The following is a 25,039-nucleotide window of genomic DNA, read 5'->3' on the forward strand; positions in this document are numbered from 1 at the left end:
ACTGGCTGTGTATAGCAATGTTAACAACATGCAGCAGGTTTTAATTGTATGCATTGTCATGATTGTGTATTGTAACATAGTGAAAGCTAAGCTAAACACTGCTGGTGGTGAAAGGGTTGCTACATATTTGGACAGAGCTAGTATCGGCATATTCTAGCCATGCAATCATATGTTCCATGCAAATAGGCTAGCACAGAGGAACAGCGTTCTGTAAGTAAATATAACTTATATATATAAGCTTACGGAATCGCATTACACATTAAAGCCATATTATAACATTTGGTGATTGGAACGCCCTCAAAAAAATGTTAAATTCTGGTTTTTACACGATTGCAATGTACCGTACTTAAATAGGCCTACTCTGCAAAAATCAAGACTTTGGGTGTTGTAGTTTTGTCAAAATCCGAGATTTTGAGTAAAACACAGCAACCATCGTTTTATTATTACGATGGAAATATTAGTCGAACATGTATACGATGTGTGTGTCCCGCACGCCGTGTACGCACTGTGTTATGTGTTATGAACACCCCAGAGGATCGCACCGTATTACAACCGCAGGAGTAACATGCATCAATTGGCGCTAGTAGTAAATTCCCCAAGTAAATTCCAATTTTCTTTGCTTTACCTCACTTGTTCGGCTCAAAATTAAAAGGGGACATATCTGACAGTAAAAGCTAACATTTTATGGAAAACAAATACTAATCTATTTTTACAGAAATGTTATAATATGGCTTTAACGTTTGCACAGTATTTTTGTGGGATCTGAGAGGACACGATCGAGACACATCAAACATGTATTACTTCTTAAGGGGTGGGGTATGAACATTTGGACAGTATTTATTGTGGGACATTAGAGCACATCAGACATATCGAATTGCATTCTGAATACGAAAAATGTCCTGATGATATCAAATAATTTTGATTTTTGAAATTAAAATGTAATACACATTTTATGGCAAATGATTAAAATTGATATTTTTGATATTTAACAGTACTCAAAGTAAACTTTATAAATCTGATATATTCTTAAAGTGTATGTAGCTGGGAGGAAAAGCCGACGATCAATTGAAAATGTTGACCTTTCAGATTGAAGATATGGATTTTTTCCCAAAAATAGGTCTTTTTGGGAAAAAAATCCATATCTTCAATATGAAAGGTGAAAATTTTCAATTGATCGTCGGCTTTTCCTCCCAGCTACATACTTTAAGAATATATCATTAGATTTATAAAATTTACTTAGAGGACTGTTATATCAAAAATGTGAAAAATATCAAATTTTAATAATTTGTCATAAAATTTGTATTATATCATGAATTTCAAAAAATGAAAATCATTTGATATCAGAAAGACATTCTTCGTATTCAGAATGCAATTTGATATGTCTGATGTGCTCTCATGTCCCACAAAAATTACTGTCGAAACGCTCTAAACGCTCATTCCAGCTCCCTTAATACAAGGAATGTCCTGATGATATCAAATAATTTAATTGATTGAAATTTGTGATAAATGGATATACAAATATTACCTATAATGGCAAATGATTACAAATTAATATTTATACAGTCCTCAAAGTCTCTGCGAGAACGGTTAAATGCGCGGTTAAATGTCAAAAATATAAATTTTGCCAGTACAATTTGTATAATGGCGAATTAAAAAAATTCACTTGACATTCACAAGTCGTATAATAGCAAGCACTCAATCGGTGAACTCTGAATAAAGCTGAAGATATCGGAATTAAATATAAAACATACATTTTACTGTAATTAGAGCACTACAGGCTTATCTTTCAGTACACTCAATTTAATACAATCATGCAAAAAGTAGAAATTCAACTTGAGAGAAATTGAGGGTTTCGCTGTGGAGCAAATCATACATTGTGGCTTTAAAGTTAAATGGCTATTGGCTAAGCTTCAAAATAATCTTGCATAGTGCTATAGCATAGCATAGCATAGCAAAACATAACATAACATATAAACATATAACATAACATAATGTACTTCTTTGCATGCATGTACATGCAAAGTACAATAAAAACACAAGAATAGTACAATTACTCAGGCCTTGTCTTTTGAGGCAAGTGAGAGTGATCACTCGCCTAAAATGAAGCTGAGGAGAGCTTTTTATCACTCGCCTACATTTAGTGTAATAATAATACAAGTGATTAAAATCACTCGCCTACAGCTCACCTGACAAGTTTTGAGGAGAGTGATTTGTCACTCGCCAGCAATTTTCAAAAGACAAGGCCTGATTACTGAAAAACATACTGGGAGGAGAACTGAGAAATGATAGTTTAATATTTATGGGGTATTATGGATAGTTCCTGTACGTATACATTACAATAATTTGCATTTGATATTTTCAGATCATATACCGGAGTATTTGTATAGGAAAGACAGTGCAGTAATCAAGCCAATGATACACCACACTGATGGTTCCCATGCAGTTGCTAAGACAAGGTGGACTATTTGCTGTGATAAAACCAAAATGTGTCACATCAGCCAATGTTGTGGACCAATTGAAACCTATAATATTTGGATCAGGTAAAAACAAATGGGTACTGGTGATTGGTAATGAATTATTTAATAGGGATTCAACACCTCTTCCTATACCTTTGTACAGGAGCCAACCGTTGTTAATCCGTGATGAACCAACACTTTTACTGTAAGCGTATCTTTTTGAACGCGAGCGCGAGACTACGCGTTCGGCGAGAGCGCCAGTAAAATTCGTCATGCCTGGAACCTTTGTGCGTATGCCAGCTTACAAATTGAATTCAGTATTTATCAGGAAGCGGCTAAACATTGCCGTTTTATTCTGTAGTTTTATTGAGTGATATCAAAAGAGAAATCATCGAAGTTTGTGTAAGGCTGAGTGGCAATGATGAACTGACATTCCTCGTAAAATAATTGTGAATTATACGATTTTTAGCTTCTTTTCGTTGTTGAAAGGGATTCAATCATGTTTCACCGTTGTTCATCACCGATTAACAACTTCGCGTCTCGTGGTTTACTTATTCGGGCAGCTAAAGCTGCCCTCGCTGAAGTAAACCACTCAGACGACGCGACGTATCGTTGTTAATCGGTGATGAACAACGGTGAAACATGATTGAATCCCTAATTCAATCATGTTTCACCATTGTCCATCACCATTTAACAATGGTGCATGTGTAAAAAGCTTGTAAAACATTTCAGCAAGTCATGTACCATCATCATAAATCATCATCATTATCATCATCATCGTCATCATAATCATCATTGCCATCATCATTCATCGTATCGTATGTGTGGATTACAAGCTGCCTGAGCGAAGTAAAGCACACAGTCATGCTGTTGTTTTAAATGGTAATGAACATCAGTGAAACATCAGTGATCCACTTTCAACAAAGAAACTTGATGGCATTTGTGATGACCAATATTGTCAATAAACAAATTCCTATAAAAATGATCTGTGTTAAAATCGGCAATGAAATACTGTTACTATAAAACGGCAATGTTAAACCACTTTCTTCATTCAACCAAAAGTGGAATTAAATGATTCAGAGCTTACACATGAAGTTCCAAACGTGACAATTATTTATGCTATGCACATGCAGTTTCAATAGTGTTGGCTCTGTCAAAATTATGACATTTTATAATTCCCATCGTGTATAAGCCTAAGTTTTTCCTAATAATTATTAATTGCTACACAATATGTTTTATGTTTATTTTTAAACTTCAAGATAACAGAGCTGGTTTGAGACCAAGACCGAAGGTTAGAGTGAAGATTGGTCATGGAGGAACACTAGACAAGAATGCCAGTGGCGTCCTTGTGATAGGGCTTGGACAGGGCACGAAATCTTTGAAACAAATGCTTCAGGGAAAGAAGGTAACACAATTTGTTATATAAGTCCTACTAACTGATACATATCAAACAGTTTTGTTCTTGGACAGTTGCAGTTGAAAAGTGCAGACACAGCTCTCAGCAAGTTAATAAAATAATGTAGCTAATTAGTTCATCAAGTAGTTCATTCATTTGAAAGTAAAACAAATATTTGGAATTAAAATTAATAGCGCTATTTGATTGCTTTGATTAAATCATGTTACCTATCCCTTTGCATGTAGAAATACAGTGTTATTGGATGTCTTGGCTCAGGAACAGACACAATGGATGCAGGTGGGAAGGTGACAGAAGCAGCTCCATATGGTGGGTAATATGCCCTCTGGGGCTACTTGTATTTCAAGTTGTATATAACCAGTGTACAAAAAAGCAAGTAATAAGGGTCTTTTCAAGGCTGGGTGCTATATATGCAAGTATCTCGTTTTGGGTATCAAAAACAGCAAAAATGGATGGATTGACTGATCGCTACTGACAGTTTTAAAAGGTGTGTTGATCGCGACTCATAACAGTGAAATGTTTGCTTAGTGTAGGAAAAACAACTACCGTATTCATTCCAATAAGCGCCCATGTCCCAATAAGCGCCCACCCAGGGTATTTTCAATTTTCTAAAGGGTACCATTAATGTTGAAGTGACGGATAGACTTCAATACAGTGAAATAGCTGGGGATTAGAAGTCCTGTGTAAACTTGCAATACATTTTCTGCATCAGAAAAGCTACTAGAACGTCTCAGGACCCTTTTATATGTTTATAACGTACGTAAATTTGTCTCTAATAAACGCCTGATAGGAAAAAATTAGGTAAACCATGTAAAAATAATCGCCCACCCAAAATGACTTTGTTAAGCGCCCTGGGCGCTTATTGGAATGAATACGGTACATAATTATAGTACTTGCTTTGGGTCCATTTTACATTATTGAAAAATTCTTGCTTTGGGTTCATACATTATGTCCTTGTACGCCAGTGATATACATCAACTATATGTGCCCCACCCCGGGTAATATGTTCCACAATAACGCCATGCACTCTGTAATTCTAATCAATGTTCTTGCTGTAAGGTGTTATTATCACTCACTTGACTCATCTATAAAAAATCTTTTTCACTTGAGATAATAAGCCCTAGCCCTTCCAATATCTGACAAATGTCTGATTCAGAAAAATGAACTGAAGTTTGCTGTTTGTGGATGTAGGTCTCAATTTTCTTGTAGTATTTTTGAGATTATTCTGAACCTGAATAATTTCTATATATTAAAAGGGCATTTCGTGATCCACAGCATCATCCCCCACTTTTCTCAAAAAAAAGTTGAGATTTTTATATCACTAGAAACCTCTGGCTACATTATGTTTATGTACAAAACAATTCTTGCAGATTAATTCGTCCAGCAAAGATATCGTGAAATTTGAATTTCGTTCTGGTATACCAGAACTAAATTACAACACATTGTCTATGGAGCAGTGTAATACACATAATCATGCATAACTCACAAACGCAAAATCGGAATCAACTGAAATTTTAGGAATAAGCTTTTTTCGTGGATCTACTGAAAAATGTCATAAAAAGAGGATGCTAGGATCACAAAATACTCCTTTAATATACTTTACTTTATGTTATTTGGTATATTCACTTTGCAGATCACATAAAACAGGAAGACATTGAGAAAGTACTACAACTATTCAGAGGCTCCATTCTTCAAGTCCCACCAGTGTAAGTACTAATATTTGGGTAAAACTGTTCAATGCAACATACACTAACATACATGTACAAGTGTGCTAATCACACAAGAGTCATGGTTTATTTATTCTGTGTAACTTTCTTATAAATTATATTGTAGCAGTTGCCCCAAAAAATTTGAATTCATATCATACATTGGCATTGCATGTATGTAAAAAAAACCACAACTAATTAGCAACTGTTGCAGAGCTGAAAATTCAACATTTTTGTATAAAGAGTTCAGAAGTAACAATATAAATTTCATTATTACTGACAGGATCAGAGAAGACATGAAACTTGTTGATGTCCAAACTTGGAGAGTTTTGATGACTTCCAAAATTTTTCAAATACTCCTGGAGAATTTGCATTTTCAAAATCTTCTATAATCACATGTATATTCTGTTCTCTTCTATGTAGGTATTCTGCTCTGAAAGTTGGAGGTAAACGTATGTCTGATCTTGTTATGGAGGGGCATGATGTAGAACCCAAACCAGCAAGACCTGTCATGGTGTATCACCTATCTTGTACTGCCTTTGATTCACCATATTTTCATCTAGGTAAAGTTGATGAAAACTTTTATTTGTTATCAGTGGTATAACTAGACTTCTGCAAACGAGGGGACAGCTGGGGATAATCCGCCATCAGGAGGGCCACACAGAGGGGTCAAAATATTTGATTTAATATGCCGCTGTTTGATATACTTTTAACTGTGTCATTTTTGAAAATTTCATCAACAAACAAGTTTAAAGAAGTTCATAGGCTAGCCAGTTTTATTGTAAAGTTGATTGAATTTCCTTTTCCTTCATGTAGATGTGACTTGTGGTGGGGGTTTCTATGTGAGAAGTCTTGTCAGTGATGTGGGCAAGGGTAAGTAATTAAGAATCAGGGTCTTAGCTAGCCACCTGTCTGGCCGTCATTTCAGACGGCCAGTTTGCTCCTGGGACGGGCAAAATTAATGCCTTTGACAGATGCTATATTACAAATTGTATGTTTCGATAAGCTAATTGACCTTTTTAGTAGACCCAATTTGTAGGACAAGGCCATATCAGCACATATTTGAACTCTTTGAACCCCCAATGGGCTATAGATGTCTGGTAAATGTTTTAAAGGTCAAATTAGGACAGGCAATTTTATTCAAATGACGGGCAACCCTCAATTGCTAGCTAAGACCCTGATTAAGAATGTGTAAAGATTGCTTACTAAAACACTCTCATTTCAGTTTGGAGCCAGGGTGATAGCTAGCCACACCCGGTATTTTGCTCCTGGGACAGGCAAAATGAATGGCTATGACATATATCGTCAGCCTGCTACGCTAATTGCCGAAGTCATTTTTTGTAATTTTGAGAACAAAGAACAAAATGTGGTTCAAGCATGCATCAGTTACGTAATCACCCTGATTATTTCGGATTATTCCCTTTCATTTGTATCATTATCATTTGTTCTTGTGCAAAGATTGGTGAATAAATATGTTCAAATGCATGCTAGAACCATATTTTGTACTTTGTTCTTTAAATAACAAAAAATGACTTAGGCAATTAGCGTAGCAGGCTGACGATATGCTATTTTAAAAATAATGCTTGAATTAGTTCCTATGAACTCAACATAAGACCAGACCAATTATGAAGATAGCAATAGCTATTGATTGAACCTCCAGAAGGGGTAGTTGTCTACTTCATGTTTTCAGGGTCAAATTTGGGACAGGCAGTTTTGGTGAAAACAACAAGCACTTGTCAAATCCTAGCTAAGACCCAATTGGAGACTTGAAACTGAGAGGATGAGAATGCACTATGAATAAACCATTGATAATAAAGGTTTATTCTATGATAAGAGTAGATTCATTGTTCCAAAGGTTCATGATACCAAAAATATGCTTCAGAATGACATTGTAAGAACCTTTGTGAATTACAGAATGATCTTCATTTTATGTGCACATCAAATCCTTTTGATTTTTTGGCTGGTCCTTCTGCTCTTACAAAGTCCTCAAATTTGTGGAGCTTAAATAGGGTTGTTAAAAATCCTTATCATGTGCACATTCATAAAAGATGTGGAAAGTCCTCAAAAGGTCTTTTTGGAGTCTTTTTGGCAGACTGTCCTTATCTTATAAAGCTCCCTGTATTGAACAAAGGAATACTGTGTTCATTTGTAAATTGAGAATGGTGCACAAAAGGGCAGAGAGTCCCAACTGATCAAACAGATGTTTTTTTAAAAGTTTTGTCAATTCTACCATTTCATTTTTTTCCAGCTGTAGGCAGTTGTGCTCATGTGAAGGAACTATGCCGTACCCAACAAGGACCTTTTACACTGAATCAAGCTTTGAAAGAATGCGACTGGACATTTGATAATATAACTAAGGCTTTGATAGATCCAAGAAAACTTGTAGAAGAAATCAGGTAGCCTGTATGGCAGTTGCATTAATTTGGACTACTAGCCCGGGCTACCATGTACCAGCAATGTGTTCATGGCAACTTCCTGGCTTTGGTATACAGTCATTTATAATGCAGAATTTGCAACTACCCTTAGCACAGATTCAAGTAAGAAAAGATACCCGACAGCCCTGATTGAGCCAAAATTGGCGATTTGACATCCAGGCCCATGTTATTGCCTGAAAAACAACCCTTATTCCATGTTTTCATTCACAAGCATGCTTATGAATGAAAATGTGTTTGTTTTGTTTAAACACTTCAAAATAAAGGAAAACATAGCTTAAAGACCTTGATTTTAGCTCTGATTGTTAGTTTTTTTCTGATGTGGCCTGAAACTTAAGGGAGGGATGATTTAAGACTCATTTCCCCCAGTTGTATTATTGTGTCCTTGTTAAGGGTACACATCAAACTCCTTCCTTGCTAAAGGAGCTTAAGGGTATATTTTAAAATTGTCCTTGTAAAGGTGTGAATTACCAATTAAAACCCTTGTCAAGGGTGACTCTTCATTCTTTTGAAAATCCTAGCTGAAGCCTGAGAGTTACTGTTGGCCATCTTTATCATTTTGTCTGTATTTTTTGTATGAATTATGTCAGTGTATGTATTATTAAATAAAACTTTACATTCAATTTAATAATCTTCCGGTCTTATTTCTTTGAGTGGTGCTGGCACAATCCCGGGGGCACAATAGAACAAAGTTGAAGGTCAATTGACAAATTATGAACGGCATCCATGCATTATATATAAAAGTATCATTACACTGAAGCGGGACAATTTCTTTAAATCAAGAATGAGTAAGAAATTTGAAAGGTTCTATTGATAAATTTGTCCTGCCATTTTGATATCCTTGTTATTTTTTGTGATAATTTTTAATCATTTGAAAAAGAAAATGGTAGAATTACAGAAAGTGGCACAATTTTTATTTATTTTGCCTGCAAACACACAGCAATTGGCTGTTTCAGATGAGGAGGCAATGCGCAGAACAAATTCCTCTACAGTATGCTCGTCTCAAGATAAGAATAACGCCATGTTGGGTTTTCAGTGGCAGATTTGAATCAGTGCGTTTAGGCAGTTGCGCCCAGCATACCAACAAATCGCCATTCTACATGTACATGTGTATACGTCCTGCGACATTAGGTTAGCATGCGATTGTCTGCTGCTGCAGAATCCAACATGGTGTTACTCTATACTTAAGATGAGACACAAGCATATCAGTGACACTTGACACAACATTAATTTCTCACAGAAATTGCCTTTTATGTGTAACAATACCTATTATAGTTGATATCATACAAACAAGCCCCAAATCACATTTGGTAAGGCTTGAGGGCAAAGTGCAAAACACAAAAACAGTCCTCGTTTGCTATTACCCACCGACTCTAAACTTACCCCAAGTTGACCCGATTGACAACCTCATCACCCACTTTACCTTATCAAAAATCCAAATTTTGAGCTTCAGCCATTTCATTGAAACATTGGCCGAAGTGCGGAGTAATTAAAATTAATTTCTCTAGTTAACCTGGGCCAATTTTTCCAATGTTTGTTGAATCTGGGCCATTATATTTGATGCAATCAACCAAATCAAACCAAATCGAACTATCTCAACATATTATACCACGCTTTCATGTTCCAGTATTGTAACTTTAAAAGAAATTTTTCACTTATTAACGTATTCACAGTTGATCGCCTGGCTAGTGTATAATAGTGTATAATATTACTTATATTTATATTGTACAGTAAGATTTTGTATATATTTTTGTTAAATGCCTGGTTTAAGTACTTGTGTTTCGTGCTCCAAGAATATTAAACAATGCCATAAGAACATAAAATGTAAAAACTGTATTTTTTATGTTCATAAAAAATGTACAAAATTGAAACCTAGGGAGTTAAAACAAATGGATCCATTGGAATGGATATGTCCCAAATGTATTCATAACACTGATGATCTTAAATAACGATATCAGTGAAAATAAAAATGACTTAAATGATTTTGATATATCTAACATAGATTTAGACAAATTTGATAAAATGTTGTTTAATCCATTACGCTTTGAAAGTATTATGAACAAGGCGGTTCTCGAACCACGAGTCTCGCCTGCTTTCGCGACCACCTGCTTTTGCGATTACTTTTGGTAGAGGTAAATGAATTTGGCGGTTATCGACTGGGCACGATTATCTGGCTGATGGTGACTGTATCCACCAAGTTTCATGCCCATGCAACAGTTTGACCCTGAAATGACCTTCCAAAAATTTGGCTCTAAATGTTGACTGTACCCACCAAATTTCATGCTTATCTGAAATTTTTTACTAATTTGACCTCAGATGACCCCTGGTGGCCTCGAAATGACCTTCCAAAATTTGGCTTTAAAATGTTGACTGTACCCACCAAGTTTCATGCCCATACAACAGTTTTTGCAAATTTGACCTCAGATGACCCTGGTGACCTCGAAATGACCTTCCAAAATTTGGCTTTAAATGTTGACTGTACCCACCAAGATTCATGCCCGTACAACAGTTTTTACTAATTTGACCTCAGATGACCCCTGGTGACCTCGAAATGACCTTCCAAAAATTGGGCTTTAAATGTTGACTACCCACCAAGTTTCATGCCCGTACAACAGTTTGTACTAAATTTGACCTCAGATGACCCCTGGTGACCTTGAAATGACCTTCCAAAAATTTGGCTTTAAATGTTGACTGTACCCACCAAGTTTCATGCCCATACAACAGTTTTTACTAATTTGACCTCAGATGACCCCTGGTGACCTCGAAACGACCTTCCAAAAATTGGCTTTAAATGTTGACTGTACCCACCAAGTTTCATGCCCATACAACAGTTTTTACTAATTTGACCTCAGATGACCCCTGGTGACCTTGAAATGACCTTCCAAAAATTTGGCTTTAAATGTTGACTGTACCAATCAAGTTTCATGCCCATACGACAGTTTTTACTCATTTGACCTCAGATGACCCCTACATGACCTCAGTGACCTTGACCCACTAACCAATACAAACCGATTCTGTCTTGGGTCAAGATGCACCCACCCACCAAGTTTGAGGAACGTATGACTCCTAGTCTCCGAGAAAATAGGCGGAAGGCAAACTTTAACCAAAACTTTAACCAAATTTGTCACATACACACACCCCCCCCTACACACATACATACGGAAAAGTGATTATATAGTCTCCTGCCTTATCAGGCGAGACAAAAATGAAATCGATGAAAATCATCAATACAATGAATGTTCTTATGTCACTCCAACCCAATTCAAATCAACTGTGTCTAATACAAGTGGTAAATTTACTGTATTAAATGTTAATGTACGTAGTCTATCCAAAAACTTTGACAAACTCAAAGAATGTATTAAAACCACAAATCATGACTTTACTGTCATAGGTCTCTCAGAAACCCATCTTAAAGAAAAGCCTCATGAATATTATAACCTTCCTGGTTATAATATGGAATATCTTAACAGGGTCGGTCGAAGTAAGGGTGGTGTGTGTATAGACTATATTAGACTTTGTATTGTTTGCTGATGATACGACAATTTTATACTCAAGCAATGACATTGCTAATCAAATGTCATTAATAAATAAAGAGTTATCCGAAGTGAGTAACTGGTTTAAAGCAAACAAACTTTCTGTAAATGCTAGTAAAAACAATCTCACGGAATATAGGTATGATAAACAAGTTGAAATTTTTTTTTTTATACCTGGCTTTTTTTGCACGCTTTATTGTACGCTTGTCTTGCCTTATATTAATTATGGTATACTTACATGGGGGAATGCATGTAAAACATATCTTGATAAAATACATTTGCTCCAAAAATGGGCCATGAGAACCATTTCAAATAGCCATTATCGAAGCCATTCTGGACCACTATTTCATAAATTCAATATGCTGAATGTATATGATATATTCAAACTAGAACTAGGTGTATACATGTATAAATATTCTATTAAACAACTGCCATGTTCATTTGACAGTTTCTTTCTAAAACGATCCGATATCCATAGCTATCACACAAGAAACAGTAATTAAGTATAATCAAACAAGAAACAAGAAAGTATTCACTGATCATTCAATCAGGACTACCGGCCCACTGTTATGGAATTCCCTGAACGATAACCTTAAAGTAGCAAACTCAATCAAACATTTTCGAAACAAATATAAAACACATCTAATCTCATTTTACAACTAGTTCTTGGAGCCCCGTTTTTGTTCTTGTGTGATAGGCTTAATATACTCTGTTTGTTTGTTGTTGTATTAATTTGGTTCTGTAAGGGGATGGTCAATGCTGGCCTTATTGGCCTTTCGATCATCTCCTCCATAATTGTCTTGTTTTATTTTTATGATGTTGAATTTCTTTGTATTTTGTTGTTTTTTATTATGGAAATAAAGATTCATTCATTCATTCATGCCAGTTGAGCTTCGTGATAACACTGCTGGTCACTACCATTTAATTCAAACTATCATAATCTGTCTACAAGTTACGCTTCTTAAAATGTTCATAAAAGATTGGATTCTTTGTAATGAAAATGTACCAGAAAATAAAGTGTACAAAATTGTAAGTTCATAAATTATATGAAGCTCCAGATTGATTTTGTTTTCTAATCTTTAGGCACACCACCTTGTGGGATATCACACCATTAAATAAATACATGTAAGATGGCAATTATAAATTTTCATCACTTTTATTCGCTTTCTACATTCTAATACACATATAAATGACATTGACAACAGTTCTGTACAAAATACTTTAAGTGATATAAAAAAGAACACAACCCACCCTTTTGGAGCACTTGCCAAACATTTCAGAGAGAAGATAATGAATTTTAAATGGACTAATCTAACAGGAAAGGGAAGCTACAAAGGAAAAGTTGGTTTCTGTTGTGCGTATGCAGTGAAATTGGGCGTATGCAGTGTGTTCGTCGCCACTATTATGCTAGAACAAACACATTTTGAAATGTCAGAACCTCTGGAATCAATACCTGTTGCTTTAATTTACTGCAGTTGAAAGTTTATATTCCCTTTTTTTACTTTGCTTTTAGTCACTTGAATTTTCTGATCACGAAAATTGGGAGGAAAATCAACGACGATATATCATTTTTTATTGATATTGAGTGGCCGATATGTCAATTTTTAAAATCCAGACATCAATGGTCCTTATCTGTGATTCACCTGATAGAGTAACTTGCCTTTATAACTCCCCATTATTCTGACTCCCTGGAAATTTCTTTTGCAGCGCATTAGTAATTGTGAGTAGTCTGTATACCTTCCTCGAGTCAGTCAAGTAAAATCAAATTTTGAGACTTTCTCAAAAACTGTTAATTTTTGCAGGAATCTGTTATGCTAGTTGAATTCCTGGCATCCTTTCTGAAATGTATATACTTACATCTACTTCTCATCATTACATGTAGAGATACAATCAAAAACAATATCTAAATTGACATTGATAAACTGACTCGAAAAAGGTATACAGACTACATGTATAGCAACCTAACAATCTTGGATGAAATTCCAAATGGATATCAAGTCTCTAAGATAATAAAAAAAACATTTAATATCCATCTTTTTGAATCCCCTTTTTTCTCCACAACAAAAGTTTAGTACTTAAATTAGCCTCATGTAACTTATGTTCAAGCTTCATGAAATGTGATTCATAATTGTTACTAAACGGAGAATTTTACTGTGTTAACTTACTGACCAGACCATGAACAAGATGCCGACATTTACAGAGGTAGTAGCATCAAGATATGAGCATTTGTCTGTTTGAATGTCAAAAAACATGATTTGCATATGGTCATAATACACATGAAATGAGGGTATTTCTTAAATAACTGCTCGTTGATGCCACTACAGAGAACCCATATTACTTAAGGTTTATCATTCTCCAGTTTTGTCACCAGTTTCACACCATGTAAGTCTCATATCAGTTAACAGCACTGTTTGTTAAGTTTGAATATTTACAAGTCCAAAGCCAGAGCTGTGTGAGACCGGTGCACCTTGTATAATTTGGCTAGGCTGTTGAATGCAACATACACTTAAATACAATTAATAGTGTGCTAATCACACAGGCATTGAGTCACAAGTTATTCTGTGCATGTTGCATTCAGCAGTTGCCCCAAAAAATGTGTGTGAACAAATTTACATGATCCATACATCCAACAGTACACAACAAGAACTTCCATAGCCTTTGATATTTTCACAATATGTAATTTCCATTGCTAAACAAGCACTTATAAAAGGATGGTTCTTGAAAGTCTCACATGACATTGAGCGGTGAGTAAGTTTATAGTATCACAGTTCAAAATGCCGGCATCCTAAACCTCGATCCATTGAGGAGCTCTGTGAAATGTCCTTGGGTGGTTGACAGAAAACAAACAGGTATCATACAGTTGAACACAAAGATGGAATGGCTCTTGCTATACTACTCTGTCCAGTGCCTCTAATAAGATGATGCTGTTGCCTCGGATTACCTACAGAGAAAAATGAAAAATTATCATTACTATGGTGTACTTTGTCATGTCTCAACTTGCGAGTAAGGCAGATTCAAATCAGTGCGTTTAATCAGTTGTGTTACCAGCGTATGGATAAGTCTTCCTTCAAGTATGAATACCCCCCACAAGATTAGGACACACAATTCAAATCTACCACTGCGAAATCCAACAGACCCATTCCATGTCAACTCCAGGGATGTGCACCGCAGCACCTCTTCAATTTTTTTCTTTTTCTGTGTGGTGGTAGATATTAATGAGAAAGTAAAATCCGAAATTTGAGCTTCAATTACTCTAACTTTAGTTTTCCCATGGCATCAATTTGAAATTTAGGGGTTTCAGCATAAAAAATTCTCCATGTTGTACATAAATACATGCTTGAAATCAACAATGTGTACAACTCTTTGGAGGTCCATAAATGTATAAAGGGAACCCTTTACAACTTTGAAAATATGTATCCTGGGAAACTTATTTGTAACAATTCAAATCTGGCATCAAAAACTTGTAACTCCTTTACTTTAAAAGATATAGGGCCCTCAAAATGCAACAAAATCCAGGACCAACTTTGGGGGTCAGAACTCCAAAAGTAAAAATAATTTTATTGTCCATTTTTTTGCCAGTCAGAGCCCTTTGGTAGGACATTACTTTTATCCAATATTGAGCCTATTAGAATACTTTTAGCTGAGATATTACCCATGCAAAACCACAATTGTACATTTTGTGGGCTCTGACTGGCAGTTAATAAAATGACCCCCAAAGTTGGTCCTGATGGACGGTTGCATTTTTTAAAGACCCCCTGAAAATAATGTCAGACAATTTTCCACCATCAACTTCAGGTATGTTGAAAATATGTCCATGTACAACATTTCTGAGAGATATTGGCTTGGGGTCTCGATGGCTTCAACACATTAGTTAGGTTTGCATTCTCCATAAACTTGTACAAAGTCATTATGCATGGAAATCAACAATAGAGTACAACTCTATAGAGTAGGCAAATTTTCTGGATTTTACTTTCTCATTAATATCTACCACCACACAGAAAAAGAAAAAAATTGAAGAGGTGCTGCGGTGCACATCCCTGGAGTTGACATGGAATGGGTCAACAGCTATTTTGCTGACCATTTTCTAATGGTTTATGTGCAGCGTTCGAAATTTTGGTTGTCCGGTTGCCCGGGACAACTAAAAAAGTCGCCGGACAACCAAATATACTGATTCAGTTGTCCGCCGGACAACCATAAATCTAGCCAAAAGTCACATTTGTAGGCCTACGGACAACCAAAAACTTAGACGGACAACCAGAAATTGTAATCTGGTTGTCCGTGGGACAACCATTTATTTTTCCTAAATTCGAACACTGTTTATGTGAAAATAAAAATTACACAAGGTGAAGGTAGTGATGACTTATGAAGTTTTACTTTACTTTCAGAATTTTTCACACCCTGAATAGTGTTTTCAACAGTCTCTTCACTTTTCTAAACTGTTTTAAAACATGAATAAAGTGATACAGTACTATCCCAATATCCCAATTCACAGGTCTATTTGGGCTTTTTACTTTGTTAATTACATATTTTGGCTCTAGATGAACCTTTATACACACACACACTTTACACAAAATTGGCCTAACTGATGGTTAGCTGTCATATATCACTGGTGTGCAAGTTATTCTGGTAAGGCTAAAAATAATGCTATGACTGATGACTCAAAATGCTTGGCAGTTTCAAAAATGAATATGGTCATGTGTTTTATACTCGCCTCCTTTTGCGTTACATAGGCGATTTTGGTTTCACGGCATGAATTTTGCTTTCATTATTCATATTTTCTGAAGTATACCCCCTAGCATAGTAAAAGTATACATTTTCTTGCAGGGAATTTCTCAGGGAATTCAAATATGAACTCAAAATGAACACTAGGTATAAGGTGCTCAAGTTGTAGATACAAAAATGGGTAACATTTTGTGTTTCAAGGTATACAAGGTTTTCATGTCATGATTTTTTCTGTGGTGACCCTATATCAGTTGTGATGCTATTTTCTTACAGTCCAGGGGTGGACCCTTACAGCAAAATATAATTGTTTGAGGTTTATGATTTACAAAATTTAAATCCGAGCAATCAAAAATTGTTAAAATATGAACTAGATTATGCTTCAATATTAATGAACTACTATGTACTGATACTTATTTAGATTACATCCTATATAAATTTGATTAGCATGTTTGAATTCTGTGGTTCAACAGCTTTACAAAATGTATACTTTTGCTACCGTGAGGATGAATACCTCTGAAGATATGTGGCAATTTATCCGGGCTGATACGTCGCCGTAATCAAAATGTTGGTGTTTTACAAAATTGTGTGTAAAAGATAGGAGACAAGCATGAAGTCATGTAATGTATCTTGATTTAAAGTCCTTTAATCTGACCTAAAGTAAGGCTAAAACAGTGAACCTTGAGGAAGAGTAATGTAAGCTTATTTTAATACCCAAAAAGTGATAATGCACCACAAATTAATAACAAAAATTTCAAATTTCAGATTTGAGGGCTTAAAATAAAATTTCCCCATTGAGTTTGTACAGGCGGCGCCGCTTCCTGTGGCGCCGCTTCCTGCACCACCCCTGGCCTTCAAACTTCAAATAGCTATATCTCCATTTCAGTATAAGCTAGACCAATGCCACTTTGCAGGCATATGGCATATTGATACAGCTTTAAAATGATATCAAATATGTTGGGATAGCTTTTGTAGTTTTTTAAAAAAGAAAGAATTACAACAGCTCGATTCCAAAAAGCGTAACAGCACCACCCTTTTTGGGAGGCGAGCTCAAAACGTGTGACCATATCATTTGCGAGTGTTTAAAAGTACATTAGTACGTACAGCATGAAATTGTGGTTCATTTACACAATTGAAGTACGGTACCGTACAAATATCAATTGGAGAGCTAAATATCATTCTCCTTTATCCGATTTAAGGTGAGCAGTAGAGAGTGATTGCTCTCGCTCAAAAATGAATGCACGCGGCCGGGGTGCTTTGAGACATAGCATTTTTTTAGCCTAAAACAATTAAACATTTTGTACATACCACCATGCCAATGTTGTTCTTATCTTGCCCAGACTCCTCTACTGCTTCATCTATAACAAGATTCATGAATGGATCAAACCCTCTTAACACACCTGTTACTCTTCTGTTAGCATTCAGTTTCACTGCAATGAGATGCAAATAAGCACATTTCATTATTAGTACTGCATTATATCCACTTTGTGGTGTCTGCAGTCTGCACGTCTGTTACTTGTTTGCACTGCAACTCAATTCATCCGTATTCAGTAATACACACCATTCATGTCAGTTAATAATTAATAAGTCTAAGCCTCTACATACATAAAGGGTACAAAAATGTACATGGATTTATTACTGCATCCAATAAAATAAATCATCAGTCTGTCCCCGGTGTAGTGTCTAACAGATAAGCCTCAGATCGGTGATACCAATTACAGATTTTTGGATTCCAAAATGGGCCCGATCAGATTATGATTTTTTCCCCCAATTATTAGCTAGTAGGCCCTACATGTAGCTAGTGCCCTTGCAGAATTTGTCGATTTAGATGTTCACAAAGTTAATGTTTTACCGGTACTGTATTTTCTTGTGTATAAAAAGCTACATGTAACTAAAACGTGCACTGCACGTCAGATAAACAATCAGGTCTTGAAAATATGAAGTGCTATAAGCCACACAGGTAGGCCGTATACATGGTATTGTTCTAATATAGATAAGCCTTGATGAACCCGGTGCGCATTTTCTCCCATAGACTTTACATGCAACCGACAACCGTATACCCATTCCGTATCCCAATTGCACCACCCTGCATCTTCGTTAACTTAATTACTCACAACTTCTTTATTTAAAATCACAGAATATTAATTTTGGTACCAAATGAAAATTTCAAATGTTAACTTACATGACAATCTCTTGTCCATAAACCTGGAATAAAACAAACAAAGATAAATAGCAAAATTAATAACAATTTCCCATCATAGTACACTTAAGGCCAATGAAAGTCAATTCCGAGTTTATCGTCCCTTTTTTTTGCCAGGTTGGTGAGGTGACTTTTTCATTTTCATTATTTCATCAGATTTCATTATTGACCTAAAATGCGTGTTGATTTAAAGCCAAACTCATATGTGATTTATAAACATGTTTTTTTATATGGGTAAGGACTAGAAACGTTAGAAAAGAGCATGGTTTTGCTTCCAAGTTATGAATATAGGTTTTACAAACAAAAACATATGTTTCCAATTGCTTAAGGGGGTACTACACCCATTGCATTTTTTTTGTTTTTTTTTGCATTTTGTGAAGAAATGAGAAGAAAAAAATGGACAAAGTGGTATGCAAAATGAAGGGGCAAATCTTCTCGTTATATTGGTGGCATCGGTATGAATGTAGCTTACATGCTTTTGAAGATAGAAGCCAAAAGGAGGTACATCACTCATGCTTTAAATTCACTTCATTTTGGAAAGCTTGCTATCAACGGATTTCGTTAAAATTTTGGATACGTGTTGCCAACGCATTAGAGAAATAATGTTGATATGTAAAATGGGAATAAGTGGTTCCTGATGGCTTCATGAACTTGGTGATTTTCAGAGCTCCACATCTATCAAAAAACGAACTGGTTAAAATGCTTCTATTTTCAATGTTGAGCTATATTTTGTATTTGTAACTAGCGACATTATTTCACTGGAACTTACTTAAGCCATAGGTAACAGGTTACCACAACCATACTACAGCAATGTTGAAAAAAATTGCATTTCTCGTCACCTATACCCACCATATTCAATAAGACTCGTAAGCTTAGATTTGCTAATTTTGGTAACTATTTTGTCGTTATTTTCTAATCCATTTCAACTAGGAACTCCAAAATTGATACAGTGATATAATATTTTAAGTGGATTCATATTTTTTGTGTCTTACCTATCATTGTCGCTATCCAAGGCAAAAAAAGCAAATATATTCCATAGAATTCTGCACTCGCCACGGTATCCGAATTTTGACACGCAAATTTTGACTACATCACCCGTGCGTTATAATTACTTTTATAACGAGCTGTCTCCGGGCTGGTTATAACCAGTTGCCGTGTTTTATGCATGTATATATTTAGGTATTTTTAAGCTCAAATATTATTCTGGCGTATGGGGCAATCCCAATACGGAGCCATGGAGTATGAAAAAAAAAACTGGACAAGCCAAGACGGGCCGGGGAAAGAAATTTGGGAAAATTGGGCAGCTCGACGGGGGGAAAGCGATATTTGGTGCACATTAAATGGGACACGACTGATTTTTGAATAACACGCACTTTTGGAAGTCACGTCACGGGTAGGCCTATGCCTACAGTATTACGCAGTAAAAATCATGAAAAATTTCCTGCATGTTATCCGCACGCCTACGTGAGGCCCTACGCTCGCATTTAGACATTCCCATCTATACAATTTTAAAGGCCTATCCAGTAATCCCAGCAAAGTGTGAAAAATTAAAATTAATTATAATGTCTAAAAGTGAAGGATACCCCGGTAAGTCATTTAAATTGTCATTTGGTATTTTTGAAATGTAATATTTGGCACATAGGATCCTCTATCAGCAGTAGGCCAATTGATGCCTAGGTGGCCTATCATAGGCTTAGCTAGTAATCAGATTCGTGTAAAATGTCTGATGATTTTTTTCTCGGGATGAGATTTTGTCTTTAGTACTCGGTGTTTGGCTAATAAACCACTAATACTATAACAACAAACAGGGACAACAAAGGCGATTATGGCCGGGGAAGGGAAGGGGAATGCAAGAGGTAAGAAATTTCAGTTGGTAGGCCTACACCATTTGGAAATCCCCCAGTGAGCCCCTTATCATGCTTATTGAATATTTTAGTAGTGTTAGTGGGAAGTCCGCCCCCCCCCTTGGATGCGGTCGTCCTGAAGAATTTTATTAGGGTCTTTTTGTACTTTTGAGCGTATTTTGTTTCGTCACAAATTCCCCCTTGAATGAGGGTTTCCCCTTTCACTCCTTTGCCCCCCCTTAAAATTCCTAGCTACGCCCATGACCCCCCCCCATGACGCCACTTCACGGGGAGGGAAGAGGCACAACATACATTTCTTGATTTTATCAGGATTTTACCAAGAGAAGGTGCTAGGCATACATGCTCATGTTTGAATCTGGCAACACGAGAACTTTGAACTTCTTCGGTAGTCTTGTAGCCGTCCGGCCCTGTTCAGTTTTATACACGCATTTGAATAGGAATTGTTTTGCGCACTTACTTAATGTTTATGGAGCACATTTTCTTCATTAGTTTGTCAAGTTGATGTCAAATGTTCTATTCTATATTATTTGGCAATAGTGTTTTTTTTCCTACAGTATGTCCAAACATGGTCCAATGTTGTAATTTGTTGTTTTTGATCGCAAAGGTCGGATATTTTTATTCCCGATTTAACTGTGCACCCGCCGAGGGCTTCGCAAGGGTGCAGAATTCGCCAAAGTTTGACGGTAATTTTGCCTTTTTGACACTAAAACGCATTCGATCCTTAATTTTATTTCAACAAAATTTTTGATTAGGTAGCATATTTAATGAGTCGGCTACCAACTTTTTACCAAATCTTAAAGAATTATTCTCAAATGTCTGACCTGTGTATTTCCTATTGGTAATACAAATTGACGTGTCAGCCCTAGTAGGCAGGTCGTATTTTGGACCGGTAGCGAGTCTAATACGTACTGTATGTGAATATCGATGAATGTTAGAAACGGCAGACCCGGTTGTGAAGAAGACTACGTGGATCGTATAAGCGTCCTTACCAACCAGCCAACTTTAAGACAAATGGGTGAAAAAGGACACTCTTTCACGATGTTTTTTCATATTTTTTTAGTTTCACATGATTCGTGCATATATCGCCTAGCTATATATGAAAAAATATTTTTTTAGACCAATCAAACCAATATATGGGTGTAGTACGCCCTTAAACTGGTGAAAACACTGATACTTTGAAAATAATGAATTATTTTGGCATTTTTGAAAATTTGACGCGGGTAATTTTGGTTTCCAAAAAGTGACGCGGGCGGGGGACGATAAACTCGGAATCGACTCATTTTATTTATAAAATATGCATGTTTGATTAAAAACAAGTATTTTCATTTAAATTCAGCCCATGAAAAAAAAAAGATCGACCTCCAAATTTTGTCTTGGAAGGTCAACCAAACAATTTTTTTGGCCTTTTTATCAATTGATCAATTTGCTGATATAATTAGCTCAGTTTGCTGACCTCGAGCAACACCCTCTAACTTAAATGCAATATCGCAATGCCAATGCAGTAGTTTGTAGTACGATGCAGTACGGCAACGCAACGCATCGCAAATGCAGTGGTAGTATGAACGGACCTTAACAAAACAATGGATATCCGATTGCGTGGCCGAGCGGTCAAGGCGTTGGTAGGGACAGGCACATCTGAGCGAGGGCGCTATTTATTTTACTTGATAATATAAAATAAAGCCCTATGTAAATCTGTGCCATTTTGTGCCACTGAAAACACCATTTTTGGAGAAAATGATGAATAAAACCATAATTAATCTTTTTCAGATGCTCTAGTTTGCATTGACAACAGATTCAATGCTTTAGGAACCAGAATGCAACATTGACTTCACTTTTGAATATTTTTTTCTGTGAGATACGCCTTGTTGTAAATCGCCGTTTTGGTCAAAAAAGGGGTCAAGGGGCATTTTTGGGAAAAAAATTCTATTTTGACCCAAAATTCATCTTCTGACAAAAGGGAAACATGGTTTGACAAAAACTTTCATCCTTTTCACATAACAATTCTAGTTTACTTATTTGCTGGGAGAAAGCACTTTTTTGTTATCGCTTGGGAAAAATCATTGTTTTTGCCTAAAATGGCAAAATTTGACCAAAATTAGCACAAAAATCAAATTTTTACCACCTTAAAATTTGAATGCAATACAAAATTTCACAGATGTGTTGAAAATGATAATATATATATTCAACCAAAATTAGATCAAATTACAATGAAAACAAAAAATTGACAGGGGGCACAAAAATGATCAAGTCCCCTATATTCACTCCTATGGTAAGTCAATATCAGAGAATATGGCATTCATTTATAAATGTTCCGACAGTAATTTCATTATAACTTCACTTTAATAGCTAGCAATACAGTAGAAGATTGGTTTTGGTGTCAAATTGTTTCTGAGAATTTCTCTCTTCCAATAAACAACAATTCATGTTGATAGAATTAATTTGAAATTTTTATGCCTGTCCCTAGCGTTGGACTGTGAATCCAAGGTAGGTATGTTCATAACATTTTGAAGTTCAATATTTTTAGCTGAAAGTTCTTTCATTTGAAAGAGAATCAAATTACCTAAACAATAAGGGGTCAATCATGTTTCTAGTGCATATACTTTTGAAGTTACAGACAAAAATAGTGTCACCAAATTGTCCAAAATTTTGTGTGTGAAATTGTGACAGCAGGCACATGTACAATGTACACTACTGTATGTGACCCCAGATGACCTCCTATTCTTTACTGTAAGAAAGCTGTTTTGGATGGTCTTGATTTACACACAAATTGCTTTTGAGCTAAATCGAGTGTCGACTTGGTGGAACATGGATTGCACTATGTGATAGTTTATGAATCCATTATTATCCCAGTACCAACATAAGTCAACATCACTTAGGTTTTGGTTGTCAAAATTTATTTTAGTAATTTTTTCCATTGAGCCCCACAGTAAAGCCATTTTTGGACCGTACAGGCACATTCCACTTTCCTATGGACGAATAGCGCCACCTATAGTGTGAGATGTGAGCCTGGCTATCCAAGGGTCCCGGGTTCGAATCTGAGAGTGGGTCCACTTGAGCTCGGCTGTCTCTTTCAGACTCTTTGTCATGTTTGTGTCCTAGGCTTAGGTAGACATGATCACATTTTGAACATGTGAGGGCGGGCTTCATTAAGCTTACTTGTGCACCAAGATCCTGTCTTAACTGTGTAATCCAATAGGAAAATGAAGAAAATTTGGATTTTGACCTCAAAACTTAACTCCAATGTAGCATGATTTTTTAAAAATCTGCATTTGAATAATATTTGATACTATCAAGTAATGAAAGCCACATTTCATGAAACATTTGCGAAAGTTTTGTAAAATGGCCCTTCGTGCTCAAAAATTTAGCCATAAAGTACATACACACATGTTATGACATAGGAAGCCATTGATAATGCTGGGACACACAATTTGGCCCATTTTGGGACATTCAGGCGAGCATACTTTTCCTCATAACATTGCCACTTCTAGGCCTACATACATGATTGACCCCTCATTTTTTACGTTAAATGATTCTCTTTTTAATGAAAGCAATTTTAGATGAATTTATTAAATTTCAAAATGTTATGAACATGCCTAGCTTAGGCTTGAGCAAGGCACTTTATTACTTGCTTAGTGCTTCGGAGGGCACTTTAAGCCGTCGGTCCCGTGTACATGTATTTTCTCACATTAACATTTTCTCACTATTCGAAAAGAGCAGGGCAGGATCGTACCGACGACTGTTGTTGACTGTAACTTACTGTACTTATCAAAAAAGGTTCCAGAGTAAAAAATAAGTACAACTTGTCAGTACACAGTGCGATAATACTCATACAAATGATACACGAGGGAGGCACTAAAATGGAAGAACAACAAGAAGAAGAACTTTCGCCGAATTCTGCACCCTGGCCTGCCCTTGCCCATTGCAATTCATTGCAAGGACTTGCGAAGGTTTAGAATTCGCGTTGGGAATTTAAAAAAACTCAGAATTGAAACTATGGCGGTTCTATGAGCAACAATCGTCCAACAATACCGAATTATGGAATAAATCACTCGATGTCAACTTGACAAAATCATGAAATAAGATGAAATTTCGAGTTCTCGACGTCAAAAGCTAAAACATTGTCTACTTATCATACCGCAAATTTGTCATAATTAAACGGTTCTCACAGATAAAAACTAATCTGCTCGAAATACCTACTTCTTAAGTTCTGGTGGATGTGCTTTACTCATTTTTAACGATTTTGATGGCCTCAGATGAGAACGATTGAAATTGTATTTACGTGTCCTTATTTGCGATTACCCACTTCGTTGTTCATTTATTTGTGTAAAGCTAATTTTAAACTCCGTCGCTGAGCGAGAAGTGATTGATTTTTAGCCAATGAGATAGCGCGCTTTGTGCTGCGCTGGGAAAAGCTTTTTGTTCATTGGTCAAATGCTTGTCGCTCATCGCTTCGTCAACGAAGTAAAAAATTAGCATAAAAACATAGTGTTGAGCGAGATCAGATCTTGACTCGTGGGCGGTACCATAGAGTATTATTTGATTTTTTTATGGCGAGCCCAATGTTCAATAGGCGTGTTTCTATTGGGACCATTTACCGGTAAAAAGACGGTAAAGGGATTAATTCTGCTCAATAGAAACTGACCTTCCCCGCTATTTACCGGTAAACAGAGGCGAGTTTTTACCGGTAACGTTTTCCTTCTTGAGGAAGGAAAAT

The 25,039-nt window shown here is 36.1% G+C and overlaps 2 protein-coding genes across 2 annotated transcripts; one reads left to right on the forward strand and one right to left on the reverse strand.

Annotated features, from left to right (window-relative positions):
* The first annotated feature begins 101 nt into the window (after nucleotides 1–101).
* LOC140148467 (pseudouridylate synthase TRUB1-like) lies at nucleotides 102–8,498 on the forward strand. Its single transcript, XM_072170437.1, has 8 exons — nucleotides 102–210; nucleotides 2,363–2,540; nucleotides 3,716–3,861; nucleotides 4,098–4,179; nucleotides 5,504–5,576; nucleotides 6,000–6,139; nucleotides 6,393–6,449; nucleotides 7,825–8,498. Exons 2-8 carry the CDS (start codon nucleotides 2,429–2,431, stop codon nucleotides 7,974–7,976), a joined length of 762 nt encoding a protein of 253 aa, XP_072026538.1. The 5' UTR covers nucleotides 102–210; nucleotides 2,363–2,428; the 3' UTR covers nucleotides 7,977–8,498.
* Nucleotides 8,499–13,859: 5,361 nt separating this feature from the next.
* Nucleotides 13,860–24,678, reverse strand: LOC140148468 (small nuclear ribonucleoprotein G-like). Its single transcript, XM_072170438.1, has 4 exons — nucleotides 24,523–24,678; nucleotides 18,443–18,465; nucleotides 17,569–17,690; nucleotides 13,860–14,482 (listed from the first exon to the last, which is right to left on the reverse strand). The coding sequence occupies exons 1-4, from the start codon at nucleotides 24,552–24,554 to the stop codon at nucleotides 14,429–14,431; spliced, it is 231 nt and encodes a 76-aa protein (XP_072026539.1). The 5' UTR covers nucleotides 24,555–24,678; the 3' UTR covers nucleotides 13,860–14,428.
* Nucleotides 24,679–25,039: the final 361 nt, after the last annotated feature.

Source organism: Amphiura filiformis, chromosome 3 (assembly GCF_039555335.1).
Source record: "Amphiura filiformis chromosome 3, Afil_fr2py, whole genome shotgun sequence".
Taxonomy (NCBI): Eukaryota; Metazoa; Echinodermata; class Ophiuroidea; order Amphilepidida; family Amphiuridae; genus Amphiura; species Amphiura filiformis.